This window comes from Engraulis encrasicolus, chromosome 4 (assembly GCF_034702125.1).
Source record: "Engraulis encrasicolus isolate BLACKSEA-1 chromosome 4, IST_EnEncr_1.0, whole genome shotgun sequence".
Classification (NCBI taxonomy): domain Eukaryota; kingdom Metazoa; phylum Chordata; class Actinopteri; order Clupeiformes; family Engraulidae; genus Engraulis; species Engraulis encrasicolus.
The window spans coordinates 18,097,065-18,119,061 of record NC_085860.1 but is presented as its reverse complement, the minus strand read 5'-3'; the positions used below and the strand labels follow the sequence as shown (position 1 = coordinate 18,119,061).

The 21,997-nt window shown below is 44.0% G+C and overlaps 1 protein-coding gene across 1 annotated transcript in view; it reads right to left on the bottom strand.

The window, feature by feature from the left end:
- zc3h18 (zinc finger CCCH-type containing 18) overlaps positions 1–21,997 on the bottom strand; it is a 67,495-nt gene that overhangs the window by 26,600 nt on the left and 18,898 nt on the right. Inside the window, exons 10-13 of the mRNA XM_063196828.1 lie at positions 4,785–4,970; positions 3,199–3,321; positions 2,553–2,648; positions 391–780 (exon numbers count right to left, since the gene is read on the bottom strand). Coding sequence (XP_063052898.1) covers positions 391–780; positions 2,553–2,648; positions 3,199–3,321; positions 4,785–4,970 — 795 coding nt within the window. The remainder of the gene's footprint in view (positions 1–390; positions 781–2,552; positions 2,649–3,198; positions 3,322–4,784; positions 4,971–21,997) is intronic.

Sequence of the window (21,997 nt, the reverse complement as noted above, 5' to 3'; positions counted from 1 at the left end):
AGGTGTGTGTGGATGGAGTGGGCGATACGGGACACACATCACGGCAATTACATAAAGAGAAAGTGGGAGACATGGAGGCAAACGCACAGTACACACATACATACGCACACATGCAGAAAGAGACACACACATGCAGAGACAGAGAGACAGACTGGGCGATGGCACACATTCGCGATATGGATTACTTTACATCATGATAATGATATACCACAATTACTTATGTTTTCAGTTATTCTCTTTAGAATGAAGAGGAATGATTTAGGGCATGATAGACACTTATAGTCATACCGCCCTACACAGACAGACAGACAGACAGACAGACAGACAGACAGACAGACAGACAGACAGACAGACAGACACACACACACCAACAAGCGGGCAGGACTGTACCTCCTTGGTCTTGGTGGGTAGGGCCTGTCTTTGGGGCGTCCCTCTCTGGTGTTGGGCCGTCCCTCTCTGATGTTGGGGCGTCCCTCTCTGGCGTTGGGGCGTCCTTCTCTGGTGTTGGGGCGTCCTTCTCTGGTGTTGGGGCGTCCTTCTCTGGCGTTGGGGGGTGGCTTGGCAGGAGGCTCCCCTCCCCCACCACCTCCTCCACCACCACCTCCTCCTCCACCACCTCCTCCTCCTCCCCCTGGTCCACCTCCACCTCCTCCCCTGGGCGGCGGGGGCTTGGGTCCGTCTGTGGGGGGCTGGCTGGGCTGTGTGGTGGGGCTGGGCATCTTTTTGGGAGGGGGCTTGTCTCGGCGCGGTGGGGGCATCCCGCCAGGCTTCTGCATGGGCCTGTGTGTGTGTTTGATTTGAAGGTGAGAGTGAGAACAGAGGTATTGAAAACATCATTAGAAGTGATTCACAACCTTAAAGAAGAAAAAATTGCACTCACAAGCTACGTCTCATTATTTATTTATAGATTTCCACCATGTCTGCAGACGCGTTTCGCCATCATCAGTGTGTGTCAGTTTTCTTCTTTTAGTTGATACCTTTTATTGCACACCCAAAGTCATTCATTTTTTTCCCAGAAGTTGAGCGCGCCCTCTGACAAACTTGAAGTTGTTCATAACCACCATACAGATAAGTGCAATTTGTAATCCAGCCAGCAACATCACTTCACACAACTGCGAAGCGTGAAGGAGACAAACCTATTCCAAGAACTTGTGAACTTTTCACCATGCCAAGAAATGCACTGTATCAACAATGTCACCACCGTCCTGATGTCACCAGTTAGATGGGAAAAGGCATGGTCTACGTCCTGGGCAGGGCCAGATTAAGATTTTCTGGGGCCCCTAGGCTACCAGTTGTTGTGCAACCCCCCCAAATTCTGTGACAAATTCGTGACAAATTTCGTGACAAATTTTCATAATTGTGAGCTATTAATTAAGGATAACATGTCTAACAACTGTACTGAACACGACAGATTATTTTTTAAAAATATTGCATCTAGTCACAATTCTGCATTTTTTAAAACTGTTGGCCAATCAGGCCCCCCCTGGCACATGGGGGCCCCTAGGCTACAGCCATTTCTAGCCTGTGCGTTCATGTGGGCCTGGGCCTGGGGTATTGTTTCCATCATGAGTACCAGGCATGCTTGCTTGAATGGGTTTGACAAGGTGCTGATTGTTTTAATGGAATATTTCTTTGTGCACAATAGCCAAACTGTCACACTCTGCGTCACCCCTTGACAACTTAACAACCTACTCACTCTTCACAGGAGAATTAAAGCCTGTTGGCAACGTCAACTATCAAAACAAAGTCTTGTCATTGTCTATCAATTGGTTACGTTTCTCTGGCTAAATACAACTTCAATCTTCTGTGCCAAAACTTAGATAGATATTACTTAGATACCTGGCGGGTTGGGAATCGTACGGCAACCCTTGGGCCAACAAGTCTGACGCCCTGACCACTTACCCATGACTGCCCTTATTTTACTATACTTTTTTTTGGTGATCAACATTTTTCATTTTATAGAGGCATTTTGACAGTACAAACAGAGGTCAGTTTTCTGCTGACACAGTGACACAGCATGTGACCGAGTATGTCGATGGTCTTATTTTACTACTTAACAAATGCACAAGACATTTCTAAATAGGTATTGGCAGTATTTGTACATACTTCACATGTGCCAGGTGAAACAGGGAAAAGTGAAAGCAACTATGGAGGCTCAGCGATGGTGAGGGAGGTCAACTGGGGCTGACTGAAGAGCAGCATTTTATGGCTTTAAACCACCTACAGTGTGCCTGGGTTACAATGTGTACATACGTGTGTGTGTGTGTGTGTGTGTGTGTGTGTGTGTGTGTGTGTGTGTGTGTGTGTGTGTGTGTGTGTGTGTGTGTGTGTGTGTGTGTGTGTGTGTGTGTGTGTGTGTGTGTGTGTGTGTGTGTGTGTACCCTTTGGAAGCAGGAGGAAGCGGGTCAATGTGCTTGTGTATGTGCACGAGTGTGTGTGTGTGTGTGTGTGTGTGTGTGTGTGTGTGTGTGTGTGTGTGTGTGTGTGTGTGTGTGTGTGTGTGTGTGTGTGTGTGTGTGTGTGTGTGTGTGTGTGTGTGTGTGTGTGTGTACCCTTTGGAAGCAGGAGGAGGCTGGTCAGGCTTGGCCTTGGCTGGGTTCCTCTGGGCAGGTGGATGGGGGGAGGGCGAGGAGGAGTAGGATCTGGAACTAGAGGCAAGAGACGCAAGGGGATGAAGACGCAGCGGCGGGCACAACACTGGCAAAGTGCAGTAACTATGGCAACACTGAAACTGAGAAAAGGCCTTCAAAGTATTGGCATTAGCTTGGATATTGTAGTTACTGCAAATTTGGCATAGCAATATCTCTAAAACAGGACACATTAAGACTATAAGGCTTTGTCATAAGGTAAATGAGGTGTTATGAAGACCATTTTCAGTCTAAACTCAATTTTGACAAAGTATACATGTACTTACTGCACTTTGCCTTTGTATGGCAGAATAGGCATCTGAAGAATACAGTGTGCACAATTTCACATGTGCTCGCTTGTGTGTTACTAGAATTGCTACTGTTGGAAAACGTTTTTGCCACAAATTATGAAAGAATGTGCAAGTCGTCAGTGCAATGTTGAGCGAGTGTGTGTGTGTGTGTGTGTGTGTGTGTGTGTGTGTGTGTGTGTGTGTGTGTGTGTGTGTGTGTGTGTGTGTGTGTGTGTGTGTGTGTGTGTGTGTGTGTGTGTGTGTGTGTGTGAGTGTGTTACCGTGATCTGCTGCCGCTGAAGGAGCTGTGCTGTGAGGAGTGGCTGGAGTAAGAGCTGTATGAGGAGCGCGATCTCGAGCGAGACGAGCCCGAGCCGGTATATGACGAAGAGCGCGACGATGACCTGTACACACACACACGACACACACGACACACACACACGCACACCAACAGGCATCACAGACACGCACACGGACGCACAAAGACATGCACAGAAATGCACACACATACACACAAAAAATAAAACAAATAAAACGCCAGTTATCAACATAGTACTCGGTTGCTGATACATGACTTCACGTTGAGGTAAATTTGAAAGCCATAGAAATAAAAACGGCCAACTGAGAGTACCAGTATGATGGAGAACTTGAATAAGAGGCTACAAGGCCATACCCGAGTGTGTACCTAAGTTATATGTGAGTTGGGGAGGTAGTGTGTGTGTGTGAGTGTATTTGGAGGAGTTGGCGGTAATTAGGCAGGGGACTGTGTGTGTGTGTGTGTGTGTGTGTGTGTGTGTGTGTGTGTGTGTGTGTGTGTGTGTGTGTGTGTGTGTGTGTGTGTGTGTGTGTGTGTGTGTGAGAGAGAGAGAGAGAGTGAGTGAGTGTGTGAGTGTGTGTACCTGGAGGAGTTTGATAGTGAGACGGAGGGTGCGGAGGGCCTGTGTGCGTGTGTGTGTGTGTGCGTGTGTGCGTGTGTGCGTGTGTGCGCGTGTGCGCGTGTGTGTGTGTGTGTGTGTGTGTGTGTGTGTGTGTGTGTGTGTGTGTGTGTGTGTGTGTGTGTGTGTGTGTGAGTGTGAGTGTGTGTGTGGGTGTGTGTGTGTACCTGGAGGAGTTTGATAGTGAGACGGAGGATGCCGAGGGCCTGTGTGCGTGTGTGTGTGTGTGTGTGTGTGTGTGTGTGTGTGTGTGTGTGTGTGTGTGTGTGTGTGTGTGTGTGTGTGTGTGTGTGTGTGTGTGTGTACCTGGAAGAGTTTGATAGTGAGACGGAGGATGCTGATGGCCTGTGTGTGTGTGTGTGCAGGGTATATACAGCAATGTTGAAGTCAAATTTACTACCATTTAATACCCTTTTTCACTACCTTTACATTTTTTTTACAACCATCACAACATTCCGATTCCAGTATTAACAAGACATCTTTTGTAATTTCTACCTTCTAAACACTACATTAAACTTTTGTGTTTTGCAAAAAGACGTCGAGGGGGCATCGCGATTCCAGAGTGATGTTCAAAAATCTGCTTTCTATGGCACGACTCTGCTATGAACTAGGTCAGGTGGCTACTGTTGTTCGAATCACTGGTGTATGGAAAAACTGTGATAAACGGTGAATAAAGAAAGATTTTTTTAATCAAAACAGTGCAACTCAAAAAAATAACACCTAGTTTATCAAAAAATACTTTTTGAGCAAATGTACTACTTTTAAGGCCATTAAATTTAGACTTTTTAATTTATCACCTTTTAATACTTTTTAAAACCCTGCATACACCCTGGTGTTTGTGTGTGTGTGTGTGTGTGTGTGTGTGTGTGTGTGTGTGTGTGTGTGTGTGTGTGTGTGTGTGTGTGTGTGTGTGTGTGTGTGTGTGTGTGTACCTGGAGGAGTTTGATAGTGAGACGGAGGATGCGGAGGGCCGGTGTCTGCGTCGGCCGCGAGGTGGGGATCCGGTCATGCCGGGACGTCGCCGTGGAGACTTGGACCGCCGCCACGGGTCCTTCCACTCATCCGGACGCTTCATCATGGCAACCATATCCTTCTTCATCGGAGGCTCCATAGGCCCTCTGGAGGGAGAGAGAGAGGGAGAGAGAGAGAGAGAGAGAGAGAGAGAGCGAGCGAGAGAAAGAGCGCGAGAGAGAGAGCGCGAGAGAGAGAGCGCGAGAGAGAGCGCGAGAGAGAGAGCGCGAGAGAGCGCGCGAGAGAGCGATAGAGAGAGCGATAGAGAGAGCGATAGAGAGCGAGAGAGAGAGCGAGAGAGCGCGCGCGCGCGCGAGAGAGAGAGAGCGAGAGCGAGAGCGAGAGCGAGAGAGAGAGAGGGAAATAAGAATTCAATTTAGATTGCATGAATTTTAGGTTGCTTGATTGAAAACTTTGAAAAGTAAAATACACATCCAAAATCACTATTATGATTACTATTATTACCAGAAATATGTAAGAAATAAGAAGATGGTGAACTTGGTTGTTTTTTAAGGCACTATATAAACATTTCTTCCATCATCATGAAAGTGAAAGTGAAAGCCCATTGGGAAACTCCAACTCCCATTGTCATTGTGACACAGCACTCCACAGCACACAAGTGAACACTGCACACTGCACACAACGAAATTGCATTTATGCCTCACCCGTGCAAGGGGGCAGCCCTCAGTGGCGCCCCATGGGGAGCAGTGCGGTGGGACGGTACCATGCTCAGGGTACCTCAGTCATGGAGGAGGATGGGGGAGAGCACTGGTTGATTACTCCCCCCACCAACCTGGCGGGTCGGGAGTCGAACCGGCAACCTCTGGGATGCAAGTCTGACGCCCTAACCGCTCACCCATGACTGCCCCCGCTCACCCATGACTGCCATCATCATCATAATCTTTGTAATATTGACCTGCAAATGACCTCATCCCAATTCATAATAACATTTCCAGAACTTTTTAAGGAATTCACCACTCCAGTGGGGAATGATTGGTGTAATCTGTGACTGTGGCTGGTCTGTGGCTTGTGTTGTGTGGTCCCTCCTGACGTAAGCAATACTATATGACCTCTCTTGAGTTGACAGTGATTTACAGTGTGCTGAACGACTGGTTATTTGGAAACCAACGTCCACTTTCACATCCTCGTGTTTGGGGAGAGTGATTGGAAAGGCAGGGTAGGTAAATGAAGTCAATGACCCCACCAACACGTGGTGCTGTAGCCTATACCTGAAAGGCCAGGGAAGTTCTACAAGCAGACACAAATAAATAAATGTAAAAAACCCTGTTGAATGTGAGAATGCTGTGAAGCTGGTAATGATTGTCCTTGACCACAAGCCTTGGTTGTTGTTGCTGACGTCTGTGTGAGCTCACAGCTCAAGAAAACGATTGGTCACGTGCCTTGCTACACTTCCAGTGACATAGATAAACTGACATGGCAGGGAGGTCCAGGCAAGGAACACACACATACACACCCATATTACTGACATTTCTGCACTTATCGCAGCACCGCATATATATATAAAAGGGACATGCGTCATTTGTAAGCCGTCACTCACATGGTTGCTTGTCGATTGACAGGAATGCATTTGCGTTGCGAAATAATCAACGCCACAAATGCCACAAAGGTTATGTAATTTAACAACCCCTTTGACATAACTACTGCATTTAGGTCTTTGATGACAGCAATGATGCTTTTTTTCCATAAACTTTTCCATAAACTTCTGTCATCTTAAGCTGGAATTCGACCGGCCAAGGTGATTAGATAAGTACCTGTGACTCAACGTCTGTGACTGTGATAATATGTCCTGCATAGCATATGTCATGAGGTGGAACATTTCACAACTGCAATATACAGTACTGCAGCACTATACCCATTAGAAGGAAGTTTTAAAGATTGTGTAGGAGGTCAGGAACAAAGGTTTCAGTTCCAGTGACACTGGACCATGCCAAATTGGCACATGGCTCATTCACACTGCACACACTGGATGTAGGCAAAAGCGTGTCCGAAATGGTTAGAAAACGCACTTGGGCACATAACATACATGACATGACTTGATAAACGTCAACTGTCAGTGATTGGTCACCACCCATTTCAAACTAGAGCTGAGCTCACTCCTCCCAGCCAAGCATAATTAATCAATTAGTAATTAATGTGGTCTGTAAAAAAAGTGCAGTACAGCACTCCCAAAGCCTAGTCCTCAGCTGGGGCCAGATTTATAACGGGTGCGTACGCACAAAAGACTGTGCACGCCAACTTCACCGCAAAGTTTGGTATTTATAGAAAAAGAACTTGCCGGTAAACATGCTCAGCTCCACGCAAAGTTTGACCCATGCGTAAGCACTAAACAAAAGACCAAACGCGGAAAGCGCGCCCTCGGGAGGTAGCTGGAAGAACGACCCAAAATTGTTTGGGGGGATTATCGGAGTTTACGTGTCACGATAGACACTATTACATTATTTAATCCAGTTCGCAACGAAAATGCGGTCGTTTGTTTTGTAATGTTGGAAAATAATTTGTAGGCCTAGGCCTACCTGGCCTATCCATAGCCACATGCATGTTTTGTAAGGAAGTAATTGATGTTGCAAATTTTACATTTAGTGTACTTACATTTGGAAATACCCTGTTAATCACTCATGGACCTTTCCAGTATCTGTAGGCTATACTCGTTTGTGCGTTCCAACTCTGTAAGGAATTACGTCAACATTTAAGCCAGTTGCAGAATCATCTGCTCGAGTCCCAAGTGCAGCTGTACTAATAGAAAAATAATGGTTGATTTTCTCAGCCATTAAGCATACAGGCAAGCACGAAGTCAAGTGACATACTAATGGACAGCTTCGTTTCTCTTGTTGCATACAGTTTCTTTTTCATGCGGTTCGTCAGCAAAGAGGTGTGCATTTCTAAGACAGCAGGCCTTATAGACTGATAATGCACGTTTATAATACACACATTAAATAAATACAGACTAGAAAATACCCATAGATGTCATGCTGTCTGTGGATGTGTTGATCGACAGTTGGGGCGTCGCTTTGAACTGAAAGCGGACCGCTGCGTGCGTGCAGTGACCAGCGGTAAATCCGGTGCATAGGACATGCCATGTGAGATGTTTCCTTGACGCAGTTATTTTTCCCCCTTGTTCACAACTTAATTAATACTACATGTCCATGAAATGGCAGGTTCATGTCCATGCCATCCTTTTTTTTTAAACTCTGGTATAAAAACATAACCATCCACATGCTGCAATTCGAGGGAGTTTGGGTTATGTATGACTTCCCAAACTTAACTGCTCAAAATTGCCCAACATTCTCCATCTAATAAAACCGTTTGCTCCACATGTGATAAATATCTCGTCTGCTTACTGTACGCCGTCCACAGATATACATTTTGGGCGTTTCACTGAATATTTATGGTTAATTACGGGTGTGTCCAAAGGTGCGCACATGTGCCACAACTTCAGAGTCAGTTGGGATTTATAAAGGGAAATCGAGCGTGGAGCGTGCGTGCGTCATGCTTTATAAATCTGAATACTTTCTTGTGCACGCACATCCTGAGATTCGTACGTGCGCCATCTTTTGGCGCATTTCTTCCGCAAAGTTTTATAAATGAGGCCCCTGGACTGCCCCCGACGTACTGCAGTCTCCAAGTACCCCTGTTGAAGTCCTTTCTAATTTTTGTGCTGTTGTTCACTTGATTGTTAAATTTACAACACTGCTCAATTACATATGGTAGCTCTTCCCATTGCATGGCACAGAACTGGCTTGTGGAAGCGCAGACAACAGAGCTACTGCAAAACAATTTAGACTATGGCTACAGAACAGATAGTCATCATACTGCCTCTGCCTGCAAGGCCTTCCTAAGGCATGGAAACAGCATTCTTCACAGTTCATTGCCAGACAAAGACAAAAAAACAAAACAAAAAAACAATGTGAAAATGCATCAGAACAAATAAAGCAAGGAAGACACACTAAACAAACATGCACACAGATAAGAGTAATGATTTAGACGATATAATGGGGGTGGCCCCCATACACCACCCCTATACCCCTGTAGGAGCTCTCAGCCTCAAGCATGTGGGTCAACCCACGCACTAGGGAAGCCACTTGACTTGATCTGCTATTCAACACCCACAGGTCTCAAAGGAAGACTCATTACGCCACTGTGCGACACGGAATCATTCAGATATTCGAAACCATCGTGCCCTGCCAAAAAACCCAACTAGTTGAGATTGGTTGAAGTCCACAGAATTATAGGACGCCATCTTGTGATCCTGATACAAAATCATTTAAAAAGGTGCACAGTGTGACATTTTCAGTAAGTTTACTGTATTTCCTGAATTCAAGCTATCCATTCACAAATGGTAGGAAAATTGCACTTTTCATACATATTCTCCATGTCCGTCATTTTGAAAAACAGACATTTTTAGCTGCAAAACGTACTGTACTTTGGTCATACTAGTAATATTAGTGTATTATTAGTACATATTCATGAAAAGATGGGAAGCAAAGTTTGAACTGAGCAGTATAGTTGCAATCAACTCTGGCCACTATTCTACACAGTGCACCTTTAACAGTAAGGGAACTTTATCATTGGCTACTGGCGACACATCTCTGCATGCCACCAACACTATTGGTCCTCCTTGTCAGGGTGCATGCCATGCACATGACATTTGGAATATTTCCACAGCCAAATTCATTAATGTGTAAACATGGATAATTACAGTATTCATTACTATAACACGTCATCCATGACGCCTACCTGCCACCAATGCCTACACTTCCTGTACCCATAAACAATTACTGTTTCCCTGCTTCCTGTACACATATCTGCTGTAATCAGCAGTACCCGGTCGTACCTTGGACCCAGCGCTAGCTGTCTGTACACCTGCTAGCTACAGTGCACCAGACACCTGCTTCTCAGTTCTATCTAATACCTGGGGAGTATACCAAGAAGCTGGTTAAGCAGTAAACCAGGTTATATTAACCTTGCGGTAGAGGTAAATCATCTAATAGAGGAGCCTGATGAGTTCTCATTTTCTTAATTAAATAATGCCTGCCGGTATATTAGCAGGTTTATCACTTCATGTATGTTAAACCATTTTAGCCTAAGCCCTTTTTGGGAAAAGATGCCCTCTCCCTATTAAAACCTAAATATCTCAGCCTCCGAAGCACATAGAAACATTAGACAAGTTACATTTAAAAGCGAGAACCTTAATTTTGTACTAGAATGTGTTCATTCACCTCTATCTTACCCACATTTGTAATAAAACAGCTCAAATCTCAAGAACCTGAATGCAGCGTATATGTCGCTCCAGGATTCAATGGGTTAACCAAGTCTGATTCACCACTTAACCATGTTCTTTGTATACCACCCTGGTCCCTGCACTTAAAGGGGTATGCTACTATTTTGGGGCTTAATACAGTTAAAATCCTTGGCTGGGGTTTATAAAGGTGGTAAAGTGACTTATTTTTCAAGTTAAGCGTTGTCTTGCTTTAAGACAAGTTAAAAGAGGGAATATGTCGCTAAGCTAGTGAAAGTCAATGGATCCGTGTAGCATGCTACAATGCTACACGGATCCATTGACTTTCACTAGCTTAGCAACATATTCCCTCTTTTAACTTGTCTTAAAGCAAGACAGCGCTTGACAAGAAAAATAAGACACTTTACCACCTTTATAAACCCTGGCCAACGATTTGAACTGTATTAAGCCCCAAAATAGTGGCATACCCCTTTAACAACTGCAAACCAGTTACTTGTGCCCAGGAGATACTACCTGTACCAAACCACCTCCTATACTCAGGCACAGCAGCTGCTACCCCTGCTAACTGTACACACATTTGCTGAAATCAATCACTTACTAAATCAATCACTTCATCTCCTCCCGTCTGAACTACTGCAATGCCATCCTGCTTGGTCTACCCAACAAGGCCCTAGACAGACTGCAATATGAACTCTGCTGCCAGGATCATAACAGGCACTAGACCCTGGCAGCACATCAACCCCATACTCAAGCAGCTTCACTGGCTCCCCATCAAGTCACGCATTACCTACAAAGTCCTCCTCCTAACCTTCAAGTCCCTCCATAGTCTGGCACCCCACTACCTCACAGACCTCCTTCACCCCTATGACCACTCAAGATCCCTGCGGTCCTCTTCCAAGGGCCAGCTGATCGTCCCTCGTACCAGGCTCAAGGCCACTAGTGACAGAGCCTCCCATGTTGCTGCTACTATTCTTTGGAACAATCTGCCTGACCACATGCAGAATGGTCCATCACTGGCCATGTTTAAGCAACACCTTAAGACACATCTCTTCCTGGAGGCTTATGGCAGCTAGTTCCACAAGCTCTTTCACTTACATGCATTCACACAAACGCTCACACACTGACGTGCACACACTCACACTTTCCTACACGATACTCTGTGAAGCACCCTTGGGTGTTTTGAAAGGCGCTATATAAAAGCAAAGTATTATTATTATATTATTATTACTGTACTGCCCTACAAAGGCAAAGTGAAGTAATTACATTATTTTTCAAAATTTAATTTAGACTGAAAATGGTCTTCAGAACACCTTGCTCTTGTGTCAAAGCATTAAGGGACAAATTTCTCCTGTTTTAGAGATATGGGGCACCTAAGTCACGCCCTTCTACAAGTACTTCCAACCTATGGGGCTGCAACATTTTGAATGGAAGAAGTGAATGGAGCGAGTCAAGCTAAGCCTTGATTCGGTTTGGCATTTGCTCTGGATTTCACATGATAGCAATGAATTTTAAAGGTTTGGATTGGTGGCGTAAGACTGCCCATTTTTGGCACGCAAGAAAGTTTATATTCATTTTTGTGCGAAAACTGTAAGAGACTACAACATGTGCCTCAGGTATATGATGTGAAACGAATCTGAAGGTGCACAGCCAGCCCTACCGCTGCACAGCAGGTGAAGTGGCTGCACGTGTGTGATCAAGGGGGGAATGTGAGGTGGATCGGAAAAAAGGTCTGATCAGTCCATTACAGCCCAGTCAAACTTTTGACTTTCACAGCCCCATGAGCTTTCCCGGAAGGGGCAGAGACTTAGGCACCCTACTGCCATGTAACATTTGCAGAAACTAAAATATCCAACCTAATACGAAGGTTTCTAAGTCTTTTTTCAGTGTTCTCAGTGTTGGCTTAGTTACTGCAGTTTGCACTTTGTAGGGCAGTGTACCCAGCACTTGCTGTCTGCAAACCTGCCACCATCTGCATAAGGTACCCCTTTCTTACTTTTGTCCATGCATCTGGGGTCTCTAACATTGTCGTGCAACCACAGCTTATGGCGCTATTACAAGGACTTTTTTGTTTGTTTGTTCTTTACTGCATTATCTAAAATGCATATTCATTGTTTGTACATCAATTACCAATCAATAATTGATTCATGGGCTAATTAAATGCGTTAATTAATTTATGGCCATTACCTGTGGATGTACCACCTGACTGCTATTAAAAAACAGTGAATGACCCACTTCACAACTGCATATCAGTTGCACGCACACTCCCCGGTTATATTAACAAGTTTTCTGACTGTCGGCCTTCCTCAGATCATACGGGCCGAAACGTTGTGACATTAAAAACTTGCTTATGCAACTCGGGAGTGTGCTGTACTTCTCTCCTCCTGCAAGTGTTTCAATGGTTGCCAGCACCTCTTTTTCTGGTGTGGGTTTTGCATCTTCACTCAACTACATATCAGTTACCTGCGCCCAGTAGGAGTTGCTACCTGTCTCCACACCTGTACTCCCCCATGTCCGGGCGTCTCCGGGCATGTCTTGGCACCTGGCTACTGGCCTGCAGTGCTTAGCTTACTGACTAATGGACTTTCCCTGAGGTTGCTCATTAAGCTCCGACATATTTTCCTCTGCAACTAAATACACACAGAGTGTGTCCCGACTCCCATGCCGTGACGTGCTGCTCAAACAGATGTGACGTCAAAGCTATTGGACTAACACTCCATTTATTTGTGCAAATACAGTCACTCACCACACACACATACACACACACACACACACACACACACACACACACACACACACACACACACACACACACACACACACACACACACACACACACACACACACACACACACACACACACACACAATTTGACACCCAATGAACTTAATAATTACACAAAAGCTAACAGAGCAAAGGCTGAGAGGATGTGTTACTAAAAATAGAATGTACAGCATGGCCTCCAGCATACCTGAAATGTTATACCTGTTGCTAAAAATAGGTGCACCATGCTTGCATCATAATGGTGCAACAACGGTCACGGCCGATTTTCCTTTTTGAAGAGGCTGACTCTGGGGAAGCGATAATGTGGGAAATATACACTTGACTGGCTGAGAGGCTTAAGTTGCTTGCCGGGTTTTCCTGTTCTAAAATGGTGCAATGCAACACCCAGTGATCTTCACACAGCGTTTTGATAGACTAAACTAAAGCAGAAGCTGGCTGGCGGGTGTCAGGTGCTTCAAGGAACAATAGTCTGACTGCTCGTCAATGAATGGAGGTTGCATAATGAAGTGCATGAAAGACAACAAAAGGCAAAAAAAGGCTGAGCTCATCTTGCATTTCCCCACAAATATGAAAACAAATACAAGAGTACATGTCCTCCTGACCCACGGTGCCGTCCCAGTTCTAGACCCTGCCAAAGGGTGCTGTCCCATTTGCACTGCTTGATGGACGGCCAAGCTCCTCGCACGCTACCAGTGTGACATTGCACTGCAGTGTTGCCAGATTGTGCGGGTTCCCGCCTAATTGGGCTCCTTAGATTGGCCGTCTGCAGGTAAAAATGGCCCAACTTTTGGCCAGAGAAATCAATAGAATTGGGCAGGATTTAGTGCTTTCAGGCGGGTTTTGGGCATTTTTTGGGCTGGAAATCATCAGCCTTATCTGGCAACCCTGTTTCACTGTATGCCATTGTACACTAGAAACATGCAGGTGGTTCTAACGTGGGGAAAGAAAGAGAAAAATCTCATGCCAGGAAACTGTATTGGTTCCATTAAATTGTCAAACTGTATGAGCCATGACCTGAAGAAAAGAAAACCTGCTGACTTTTCTTCATACCAATGTGTTGTGCTTGCCGGAATGGGCAGGGTTTGAGAGTTCTTATTCCCCCTTTTATGCAAGCTTTTAACAATTATGCAAAGGTGGAACAACTTTTTAATCATGAAACAATGTCTTCCGGACACTTAATATTAAAAAAAGACATCTACTCTACTGTCCCACATCATGCATCAGAGATTTTTCCTTTGGGGTCCCTTTGAAGCCAGACCAACCCGGGACAAGCTTTTCAATATTTTAATATCTCATAATTCAATCTCTGATAACTGTTGGGTTCCATATTGTGTGTGTAATTTCGTAGAGTCAGAAAAGAACTTTCAAAAACAACATCAAAACCATCTTTTGTGACTTAAATGGGCTGACAAGAAGCTCTCTCTTCCAAGAAGCCCTTTATTCCCTCAGGCTCATTGTCTAAACCATTAGGATTCCAGCAAATTCAGTTCTGGAGTTCTACCTTGCCACTATAAAGTTGTATTAAACGTTGTTTCGGTTGGCCCCCCAAGTGTCTGATTTCATGTGAAATTACCCTTTGCTCTCTGCATTGCTCTTTGTGGCCAATGGCCAGAGTTGAGCGATGGTAAACAACACATACATCCTAAAGTCCAACCTGCAAAGGTGGAATACGCTTTACGATCCATGACGTCACCAGTTTTCCTTTGGAATAAACACAGTTAAAAATAATCAACAACTTCCGTTTGCAAATTTAGCGTTAAGACAGACTGCATTCACGACTGCCTACTCCTACTCCCGCCAACTCCTAGTGTCAACTTTTTCATGACTCCAGCCACCACTTGATTCTTGCCCAGGTGAAGATAAACACTCATTAGGCAGTAGTTTTCAGTGTTTAGTCTACCCGTGATGCAACCCCAAAATCAGAGCCAATAAAATTATTTAAAAAAAACAAAAACATGGATTCTATTAATACTATTCATTTTTAACAGTTATGTTCTTCCCTAATCTACAAAGACGCAATGTCCTCTCAAGACAATGTTGTTCTTCTCATTGGTCATCTCAAGACAGTATCTCAATGATACCTCCGTGAGAATTCTAGAAAAGAATGCCCAGGTATGTGACATCATAAAGGCAATTTCCATGGTAACTCACGGCATGGTGCCTCTTCAGACTTGAGCATGGGGGCGCAACAGAAGACGGAAATATCTTTAAACTTGTCTAGACACAGCCTCTTCAAAATCTCAAGGGTGCATCTTCAAAGAACCCTCTCCCCTCACGTTTTCGCAGGCTCATCGTCTAAACCACAAGGAAGGAAAACTGGGATAATGTGACGCAACTCAAGAGAAGGAGTCATCCAAGAGAGACTAGCCCATACACGCCCCACTCTCTCAAAACACACCGGTGTGGGCACACACGTGGGCTCACACAAACACACTCCTCCTGACGTCAGCTCCTCAGATCGGTGTCACATCCTGGTCTCGTTAAGTCTTCCCAGGCTGTTGCAACCCACTAAAGTGTTTAGGGAACAAGAGAGTGCTCTGATGATATGAGGAGCACATACACACGCTGCACCCTGTGCAACCACTCTACATGTCACTTAAACCTACATTTACACACATGTACGCACGCATGCACACCAATGATGAGTTCCATCGTTCAAGTTCAAGACAGGAACTCATTATGAATTCAAAGTATGAAATGTCATTAGTATGAAATATGACCTTTTTTGTAAAAGAATATTAGAAATTACATTTGCAATTAGGGATGCAAACGATTAATCGATTAATCGACTTTAATCGATCAATGCATTAAAAAGTATTAATCGCAATTAATCGACAATTCAACTGATAAGAGACCCAGGTGAAATGGGCATGTGAAGAGGGGTGTGAATAGTAGGAATATTTAAATCACCATTGTATTAAATAATTGAAATAGAATTAATTTAAATGTGGTATTTTATCTCAATTTTTAATTAACATTTTTAGATTTAGAAGGTTTTTTTCAGAGAAACATTGAGATTTCGGGGGGAAAACGCCGCTTATCAATTAATCGTAAGTCGATCTATAAGGCTATCAACTAATGATTAATGAATTAATCGATAATTTGCATCCCTATTTGCAATACAATTAAGTTACATTCAGGGGTCCTAGAGAAGGTGGGGACTCGACTATTTTAAAGGGTAGCTGCCTTTAATATAGGCCTAAAGCGCAGGGGGAAATCCTGGTTTGTGTTCAAAATACGGCCCTCTGAGGACTTTTACGGCCCTCGGATGGAAAAGGTTCCCCACCCCTGCTTTAACCCATTTTAGCCTAAGCCATTTTTGGGAAAAGGTGCCCTCTCCCTAAATATCCTAAATATCTCAGCCTCCGAAGCACATAAAAACATGAAATGAGTTGAATTTAAAAGCTAGAACCTTCATTTTGCACTAGAATGTGTTCACACAGCTCTAACATACCCACAAGAACCTGACTGCGGCGTATATGTCGCTCCAGGGCACAATGGGTTAATATTCTGCCCACAACCCAGTACATTGGATCCCTTCATCAAAATGACCGCATCTTAAAATACAGGTTGTGCACATAAAAAAAGTTAAAAAAAAAAAAAAGCAAGGCACGCGGAAGGAATTGTCTGACACTAACCGTTACTCTCTCTACCTTGACAGGGTTTCCTCAGATTTTTGCCAATCAAAATACCAGCTGTCACAATACCACCAAATATACCACAAAGCCAGAAGGACGAGGAAAGAGGTGCTAGGCCATCAGTTCTATGGAACAGCAGGCCATGGGTGCATTGCAATATGCAGACTCCCGTCCTCCACTTGTGCTTGTGGCCTCGCATGTTGCTGACGCCCCGCCTCTGTGGAGAAAACAATAACGTTTCCCCGCTGTCAGCCTAGCCACACCGATTTTTGGGATTACGTTCTTCATTCACCATTCCGATTGAAAATTAGTAAATAGCATTAGAATTGTGATTTTGCAAGACATTGAATTCATTTTCTGTCGTCAGTGACGTCACCATGAGGTCACCAGCAGGCACCTGAGCAAGGGAGGACGGGAGTCTGCATATTGGAATCCACCCCAAAGGATAAAAGAAAGGAGCACCATGTTGACTTTGGTGACTCGTGGCATGATTTTTTTCCGATGGCAGTTCTGGGGTAGTGTTGTTATTAACAATGAACAGCACGAGCTAAAAGAAGAGTGGAAAAATCAAGTGAACTCATTTTGCCTTTATCTTCTGCCAAAATTGGGACTAGGCTAGCAGCAACAGTTGATGGATGCGAGTTATTGAAAGAAGAAAGAAAAGGGGTTGCCCATCGACCTGAATGAAGGTCAAGGTCAATAGGGTAGCCAGGTAAAAAGTTATTGTGTGATAGGGCAAGACTTGCCTCCAGCGGGGTCAATACAGGGTTCAAAAATTAAACATCCACTACAAATGGGAGGGTCCATTTCTCAAAACCTACTAGTCGCTTTGTTGGTTACAATGCACTTTAAGAACCATAGGAGAAAAACATGGCAAGGTTTTGTGTTGTTGTCTGGTCCCCTGTGTGACCGTAAGGTGCGTCTTTGCCTTTTCAGCCATGGCTAAGGCCAGGTTTCTCACTTTCTAGACCTGGAACTGACACTCCTTGGCTTGTCTCCTTGACAATCCTGTCTCGGCTGGACACAGTGTGCAGAATTATTAGGCAAACATGTTTTTTAATTTTTACCATATCGTCCATTTTATGCATATTTTTCAACACCAAGCTGTATGAACATGAACACCCATTGGATTTAAGCATTTTGGGTCATGCACATTTGCATAATAAGAGAGGATGTGATCTAAGGAGCCCAACACCTTATATCAGGTATGTACAGTATAATTATTAGGCAATTTCTACAAAAGACATCCAACAAATTCTGAAAAGTCTCTAAACAATTTTTAAGTCTTCCAGAGAGATGACAATAATTCTGCCCACAGTGTAGTATTCATTGAGAGTGCTACAATGGAAGATGCTTGGTCAAAGGCTCCACAAGGTGTCCGGCAAAAAAAAATAAAAATAAAAGTTTTGCGAGGGCCCGCACACCTTCAACGTTTCTTTGTCTGCAGGAGCAGGTGCAGCTTTTCAGGGTACCCGGTACGGTACTTTAGTCCTCAGGTGTCAAGACGCCTAGTGCCAAAACTTCAACACGCCAAACAAAATAAAGTGGTGAAACCGCAAAGTAGTTGTGCTCTTCCTCTGACAAGTGAAAAATAAAAGAAAGATTCACCACCTGGCACCATTCAGGGAATGCCAGCAGATCAAACTGGCCGACCCACATTTGCGAGGAAATACTCCTTCCTTACTGGCCGATCAAGGTGAGGTAAGGTGACAACATGCTTGCCAAGATTCAGGTGACCTGGGAAAGTCTAGCTCTGCCATATTTACCTACCATGCTGGGAACAAAACATGAGAGGATGAGGAGAGAACATTAAAAACCCAACAAAAATAAGCACTGTTGTCACCAGTATGAAGAGAATGTGTGAAACAATATTGCAGAGAGAGAGAGAGAGAGAGAGAGAGAGAGAGAGAGAGAGAGAGAGAGAGAGAGAGAGAGAGAGAGAGAGAGAGAGAGAGAGCGAGAGAGAGCTAGAGAGAAAGAGAGATATCGAGAGGAAGGGCCAACAACGACATAACCAAGTAAGAACATGTGCAGCAATAGTGTGCACAATTAAAAACAGCACAAAAGAAAAAACATGTCAGAGTAAAAGTAAGAGAGTAAGAGCAAAAAAGAGTTTGTCGTTTGTGATATCTAACAGCCCTGGCCCTGAGTTATGATATCTGAGAGAGTTCAGCCGCCCGTAACGCATGCACACACAACACAAACAAAGTTAAACAAATTGTAAACTATCCAATCTTCGTCTGGAGGGGGGCTTCAACAGAAGAAAGGAGGGACTTGAGTTCTGACAGGGTTTCTAAATTTACACACAAACACAAAACACACCCTGATCTTTTGTCCCAAGGGAAGAGCCATAAGTGGGTCGGTGTTTCCCCCTGGAGCTTAAGCTGCTCCTCAACAGCCATCCGTCTAGCTATCTAGCCTCCCGTCCCATTCATCGCCACTCCCCAAGTGCAGAAACATCCCAACATTGCACCACTGGATGGATGAATGAAGGTGGGGTATAAAGGAAAATGCAATAGACCTGCAGACGGTTTGGACCCAAGGGACGCAAAGAGTGGAAAAATCCAATACGGAAAATCCATCAATAGTGGAATATTTAATACTCCCTGGTGTGAGTATGCTTGCTTTTGGCTTTTCCACACACAACACACACACAACACACACCTGCCCAGTGCCAGTGGCTTGCACCAACGGGGAGAGTGATACTGTTTGTGGTTTGCAGCTTTTCCCCACATGTAAATGATCCTCCTCCGCCACACCAGTCACGCCAGTCATGCCACAGCCAAACCACAGCCAAGCATCCACTCGGCTACACAGACAACGACTAGCATCCCTTTCCCCAATTCCCCAACACTTAATCCCTTTATCCAATCCAATACTTATTGTTGAGACCACAGATGGAGCAGGGCATTGAGTAGCAGAGGGAGAGAGACGATGAGACGGAGAGAGAGAGAGAGAGAGAGAGAGAGAGAGAGAGAGAGAGAGAGAGAGAGAGAGAGAGAGAGAGAGAGAGAGAGAGAGAGAGAGAGAGAGAGAGAAAAGAGAGTAAGTGTTGAGTGTAAATAAGAGAGAAAGGGAGAGAGAGAGAGAACAAGTGAGAGTAAGAGAGAGAGACAGAGAGTGAGTAAGAGAGTGTGATTAAGAGAGTGAGAGAGAGAGAGACAGAGAGATGATGATGATGAAAGTAAGAAAGGAGAACATGATAATATGGGGGGACCAGGCACACTGTGTGTGTGTGTGTTGGATAAAACAAAACGCTCAAGACCATTCCTGTATGATCATGTGATTCCTGGATTGCAAAATGCACCGCCACACATTACGCAAGGGGAAAATCAAACATCTAACATCAGCCATGTCTCCACGCATCAGGAGCACGCCTCTACATATATTGGTGACGGTTGAAGAGGCAACTTGATACCTCGACATGACCCTTCAAAATATGGGCAGTGAAACTACCAAAAAAACAACAATAAGAGTACTGTGGGAAACCAAGAGAGTTTCGACAGATTGAGTCAGATGGGCATTGAGCAAGAGAGAAGTGGATGCACGTGAAGATGGACAGTGAAGTATATTGAGTTATTTTGACTCACACACACACAAAAGTCAGTTAAAAAAAAATACTTTTGTAGTGGTCACAAAGGGGTCACGTCGTCTGGACAGTCAGGCGACAGAAGAATGACGTGACAAATAGTACGCACACGCACGCACACATACACACACGCACAAGCACGCGCACCTGCTTGCTTACTCTTAATATTATGCTTATTCTTTTTTTTTTTTTTTTCAATTCAAGTTTTTATTGTATTTTTCAATGGATCATATCACCATAACTTTTACATATCACTCAAGTAGGGTAGCTATGGCCAAAAGCAAAAAGACAATATCTCACAATAAAAAAGAAATGAAAATAATAAACAAAGACAAAAAAAAACCAAAAAAAAAACACACAAACAATAAGGGGGGGGGGGCGGCATTTAAGTACAGTCTAATTACAAGTACACTTATGCAATCTGAGACCATTGAAACTGTATGAAGTGCAGAAAATGAGACCACACTTTGTTATATTTTCCTTTACCATCATTCAGTCTTGCAATGAGGCCCTCAAATGAGGCAGTGTCCATCATCAATTTCAGCCATTCCGTGAAGCAGGGCCTCACTTGACTTTTCCAATGTCTGAGGATGATTCTCACTGCAATAATAAATCCTGCCGACGCCAGTGCAAACTCCACTTTTGTCACATTTGGTGGTAGGATAGTTCGGTCTCCAAGCAAACATAGCTGGGGTGATTCTGGCAATGGTGCATCTAACCACTCTCCAATAACATGAAGCACTTGCTTCCAAAAAGGCAAAACAAAAGGACAGTCCCACAAAAGATGTACATATGAGCCAATGTCACCCTTACATTTCCAGCACTTGTTGTCCCTCATTAGCCCCATCTTGTGGAGCTTAACAGGTGTGTAATAATATCTATGAATGACCTTGTATTGTGTGAATTTATTAACAGCATCCCTCACAGACCAACCTACTTTCTTCACTATCTCTTCCCACGCCTCCTCCTCAATAGTTGTCTTTAAGTCTCTCTCCCAGATTTGCCTTATGTGTTGACTCTTACCATAAATATTATCAGTTATGATTTTGTAAAAACCAGATGCACTACGCAAAAACCCAGGCAGCTTAAAATAACAACTCAGCTTATTAGTGTCATCAGTTGGAATCTTCAAGCTCATTACCCAGCTTCTCAATTGCAAATACCTCCAGAAATCAGTTTTTTCCAGGTCAAAATTTTGTTTTAACTCTTCAAATGACTGAAACAGACCATTGCTATACAGATCACTGATTCTAGTTACATTTTTGATCAGCCATGTATCCCACATGACTGACTTTCTTCCGATCTTAATAGAAGGGTTGTTCCATATTGAAGAGTACATCTGTTTATGATGGGGTGTATGGAGCAGCTTATGTACCTTTGCCCATGTCTCTCTGGAGCACTGCAAAATCGGGTTTGAACGATCCTTCCTCTTAGGACAAAATTTGTCTGTGACAAAATTTCAATTGGACCGAATGGGGACACCATTTCCCTCTCTATGTCTAACCAACCCAGGCTTGATCCTTCATCAGACCAATGTTTTGAGATTTTAAGAAGTTCAAAAGACATTTTATACAACTCCACATTAGGCAACCCTAACCCCCCCATGCTTCCAGTGGTGAATAACTTATCCAGTTTTATGCGGGGTTTCTTTCCATTCCATAGGAAGTCTCTAACTATGTGGTTGTATTGTTTAAAGAAAGTATTTGGGACAGTTAGTGGAACCATCATAGATATATAGTTCACCTGAGGTGCCACCATCATTTTTATTGTGTTAATTTTCCCCCACAATCTAAGATTAATCATTTTCCACTTTTCCAAGTTAGTCTTAATACCCTGAAGTAATGGAGAAAAATTTGTTTGCACCATATC